We start from the raw sequence: 5,000 nt of genomic DNA on the forward strand, positions 1-5,000 counted from the left end.
TCGTTGGGCGAAATGTCTACGAAACGGACAACGTCACCCTCATCCGGGTCACTGACCTCCGTCCAATCAGGAGTGATGTCGGTCTGTGGTGTTAAAACACACACACACACACACACACACACACACACACACACACACACAAATTCATTCAGAGAAACACCAACGCAGCTGCTATACAACAGATACTTGAAAAATATAAACACAACATAGCTAAGCTTATACTGAAATGAACACTTTAATTAACTGGCTGTAATTCTACAACAATGATAATAAGATGGATGTAGCCAAGTGCTCAGCTGGCTTCAAATACTGTTTCACGCACGAGCTGCATAGCAGAAGCCTTTTTGCCCAAAAAACCTGCTGGCTCTTCAACGACTCGCGCAGAATGCGTGACGCCATTCGAATTGTAAATGCAAAGGCCCTTTTAAACAATTGCTCCTAAACATTTATTAAATCAAGTCTCTGTATCGTTCACATATTTGTTGTGCTTACACACACACACACACTTTAATCAGTTAGAACCATATTTGATTTTAGTTTTTAATCATTCGTCAGTGTAAAGAATTTGTATCTGTATGTATTTGTATTTGAATTTTGTCACAACAGATTTCTTGTGTGGAATTCGGGCTGCTCTCCCCAGGGAGAGGTACACTACAGTGCAAGGAACAACTCTTTTGTTGCCGTGGGTTCTTTTACGTGCGCTAAATGCATGCTGCACACGGGACCTCGCTTTATCATCTCATCCGAATGACTAGCGTCCAGACCACCACTCAAGGTCTAGTGGAGGGGGAGAAAATATCAGCGGCTGAGCCGTGATTCGAACCAGTGCGCTCAGATTCTCTTGCTTTCTATGCGGACGCGTTACCTCTAGGCCATTACTCCACAATGGTGCTAAGATTACGTCATTTTGGTCTTCTCGCCACATTGCTCGCATTGTCTCCTTGTCTTCTCTTTTCTTTATCTCCTTATAACTACTGTAAAATAAAACAATAGAAAACCCTTTTTGTGACTGGCCGTCTATATGTTCCTGGGCCGGTGCATGGATCTTTTCTATCTTTGATACAGTATCAGTATCAGCAGCTCAAGGAGGCGTCACTGCGTTCGGTCAAATCGATGTATGCTACACCACATCTGCCAAGCAGATGCCTGACCAGCAGCATAACCCAACGCGCTTAGTCAGGCCTTGAGAAAAAATATAAGATAAAAAACAAGAATAATAATAATGATGATGATGATGATGATGATAAAATAAATAAAACAGAACATAAAAAAAATTAAATGAATGAATAACAAATAAATTAATTAATTAATAATAATAATAATAGTTATAATAATAATTATAATAATAATGGTATTATAAGGCACAAAATCTTGAAATCAACTCCATGCACACACAAAAAATAGATAAATAAATGAATAGATAAAATGAATAAATAATAGTAATAGTAATCAGTAAATAAAGATAAAAAATAAAAAGACATTTATGATGATAGATAAGCAAATAAGCAAATACAGTAAATCAGTAATTTTTTTGTACCGCCCCCTTGTTTTAATACCACTCGGTTCATACAAACCGGCTACATGAAGAAGAAGCAGCAGAAGAAGAAACACCAACGCAGCTATATTATACAACAAATTTTTTCAAGCACAATACAGCCAAGCTTATGTAAATCTGTGCTCTGAAACTGACACTTGAATAAACTGGCTGCAGTTATATTATGATAAGAGAGAGAAGAAGAAGATGGTGATGATGATGATGATAATGGTGAAAAAGAAAGAAAGAAAGAAAAAAAGAACAACGACGTGAACTGGAATGGACTACAAAAAAAAGATGTGTAAAAGTGAAGCAAGTTGGTGGTGGGGGGGAGAGGGAGGTGAGGGGGGAGGGAGGGGGGGGGGCAAAAAGACACATACACTACCTCCTGCAAACTTCTTCCAAGCTGCTGAACATTTCAATAAATTCGTGGAACCGTTCAAGTGTGCCATCAGGTTAGTGTTGCTATCTATGTGTGCAAAGGGCTCTGTGGTCATAGAGATACGTTTGTGGCCATAGATATAGAGGTACGTTCCAAGTCTTGTGTGTGTGTGTGTGTGTGTGTGTGTGTGTGTGTGTAGGTTTGTTTGTTGTCTTTTCTTCTTCTTCTTCTTCTTCGCCTTCTTCTTCTCCGTCTGCGCTTTTCCTCTGCAGCTAACCTTCTTGCAGCTTCAAAGGTTTCAGCGGCTCGCTTGGTAGATTATCTCTACTGCTGCTGCTACTACTACTACTACTACTACTACTACACAACGACAGCGACGATGATGACGACGGAAACTACTACTACAACTACTACTTCTACTACGACGACAACTGATGATGATAATAATAATAATAGTATCAACAACAACAACTACTACTACTACGACTACGATGACGACGACGACGAAAACTACTACAACTGATAATAATAACAACAACAACAACAACAACAACAAAAATAATAATAATAATAATGATAATAATAACAATAATAATAATACTTCTATTACTATGACGACGACGACGAAACTACTTCTACTGATAATGATAATAATCATCATCATCATCATACTACTACTACTACTACTACTTCTACTACTATGACGACGACGACGAAAACTACTTCTACTGATAATGATAATAATCATCATCATCATCATACTAATACTACTACTACTAACGACTACTACACTACTATAACCACCACCACCACCACCACCATCACCACCACCACCACCGTCATCACCACCACCACCACCGTCACCATCACCACCACCACCACCACCACGCCTAGCTATCTGTACCAGGCCTTCACAGGAGTCCAGGGTCTGGTCGATGGGGAGGAGGGTGGGCGGCTCGTTGATGTCCACCACGTGGACCTTGAGGGTGTAGACCTGGGACTCGCAGCGGCCGTCGCTCACCTGGACGTTGAGAGAGATCCCTGACGGGTAACTCTCATGGTCCAGGGCCCCTTTGACCCTCAGTTCTTGGGTCGTGGGGTCTGATCAAATCAAATCAATGATGCTTAGAGCCTCGCATCAGCTTTTAGGTCGTGGACTCTGATCAAATCAAATCAAATCAATGATGCTTAAAGCCTCGCCTCAGCTCTTGGGTCGTGGGGTCTGATCAAATCAAATCAAATCAAATCAATTCAATGATGCTTAGAGCCTCGCAACAGCTGTTGGGTCGTGAGGTCTCATCAAATCAACTCAAATCAATGATGCTTAGAGCCTCGCCTCAGCTGCTGGGTCGCGGGGTCTGATCAAATCAAATCAAATGAAATTATGGTGCTTAGAGCCTCGCATCAGCTTTTAGGTCGTGGGGTCTGATCAAATCAACTCAAATCAATGATGCTTAAAACCTCGCCTTAGCTGTTGGGTCGTGGGGTCTTATCAAATCAAATCAGTTCGCTGATGCGTAGAGCCTTGCCTCAGCTTTCAGGTCGTGGGGTCTGATCAAATCAAATCAAATCAATGATGCTTAGAGCCTCGCCTCAGCTCTTGGGTCGTGGGGTCTGATCAAATCAAATCAAATCAAATCAAATTATGGTGCGCACACACACACACACACACACACACACACACACACACACTACACACACACACACACACACACACACTACACACACACACACACACACACACACACACACACACACACACACACACACACACACACACTACGAACAACACAGACTCACGGCTGCATGGGCACATCCACCATGTCGCCAGAAGCGGCCTCGATCTCAGAACGAGGCTGCAGCGTATTTGACTCTTGCACACACCACCACTACCACCACCAACATGATGGAGTCTCCTGTCGGACCGACGGATGAGTAGGCAGACAGGCTTATCTGTCGGTGTGTGTTAGCTCGTCGTTCCGACAATTTGCCTGGTTGCCTGACCAGCACAGGTGACTATTTTTTTTTTTTAGTGAAGAGGAGTTGTGCAGTCCCTTCCCCACTCTCTCGCCTACTGACGCTCACAGTCCCACAGGTGCAGTTACTGTCACGTGTAGGAATACCTCGGCAGGTGCAGGTTTTTTCTTCGGAGTTCCGTCTCCTAGGAGGACTTCCAGCCAAGGATAAGAGCTCCCCCTGCCCTTTGGTCATCCTCTTCCGCCTTCACAGCCGTTGGGAAAGGTTTCCTCCTCCGCCTGGTCCGTCGTTGGGAGACTTCACATGCGGCAGGTAGTACTGGGTTACATGGTACCAGCAGCAAGGGCTATGCCCCTGACCTGACAAGGACCAACAACAACAACACAACGAACAACAACAACCAACGCCACCCAAGCCACTCACTAATTTCAAACAGGTCGGAAGCAGTCGACGGCACAGCCGACAGGGTGAAAGTCAAGTCGTCCCCGTCCGAATCGTAGACGGCTAAAGGGAGAGCAACCGTGCCCACCGCCTCATCCTCTCGCACGTAGACGTCCGTGTTCAGGTTGTTGATCATGGGCCGACGATTAGGATCTGATCACACACACACGCGCGCGCGCGCACACACACACACACACAGAGTCACACACATACAGAGTCACACAGACACACACACACACACAGTCACACACACACACACACATACACACACACACACACATACACAGTCACACACACACAGAGTCACACACACATAGAGAGAGACACACACACACACACACACACACACACACACACACACACACATACAGTCACACACACACACACACACATAGAGAGAGAGACACACACACACACACACACACACACACACACACACACACACACACACACACACACATGAGGGGAGGAAAGGCAAGACAGACATAAAAGAGGAGGATGTACAAAAGCATTTTATTCTCATTTTCATTGTCATTATCACCACCACCACCATCATCATCATCATTATCACCACCACCACCATCACCAACACCATAACCATCCTCATCACCACCAGAACAACCATTATCATCGTCACCACCACCATCATCACCACCATAACCATCA

The 5,000-nt window shown here is 44.1% G+C and overlaps 1 protein-coding gene across 5 annotated transcripts in view; it reads right to left on the minus strand.

Annotated features, from left to right (window-relative positions):
• LOC143290839 (neural-cadherin-like) overlaps positions 1-5,000 on the minus strand; it is a 27,242-nt gene that overhangs the window by 11,096 nt on the left and 11,146 nt on the right. For all 5 annotated transcript variants that reach the window (XM_076600379.1, XM_076600377.1, XM_076600375.1 and 2 more), the window contains 3 exons: positions 4,317-4,487; positions 2,821-3,017; positions 1-83 (listed from right to left, as the gene is read on the minus strand). The exon at positions 1-83 is cut by the window's left edge and continues 32 nt beyond it. In XM_076600379.1, coding sequence (XP_076456494.1) covers positions 1-83; positions 2,821-3,017; positions 4,317-4,487 — 451 coding nt within the window. The remainder of the gene's footprint in view (positions 84-2,820; positions 3,018-4,316; positions 4,488-5,000) is intronic.

The sequence above is a fragment of the Babylonia areolata genome, chromosome 16 (genome assembly GCF_041734735.1).
Source record: "Babylonia areolata isolate BAREFJ2019XMU chromosome 16, ASM4173473v1, whole genome shotgun sequence".
NCBI classification, from domain to species: domain Eukaryota; kingdom Metazoa; phylum Mollusca; class Gastropoda; order Neogastropoda; family Buccinidae; genus Babylonia; species Babylonia areolata.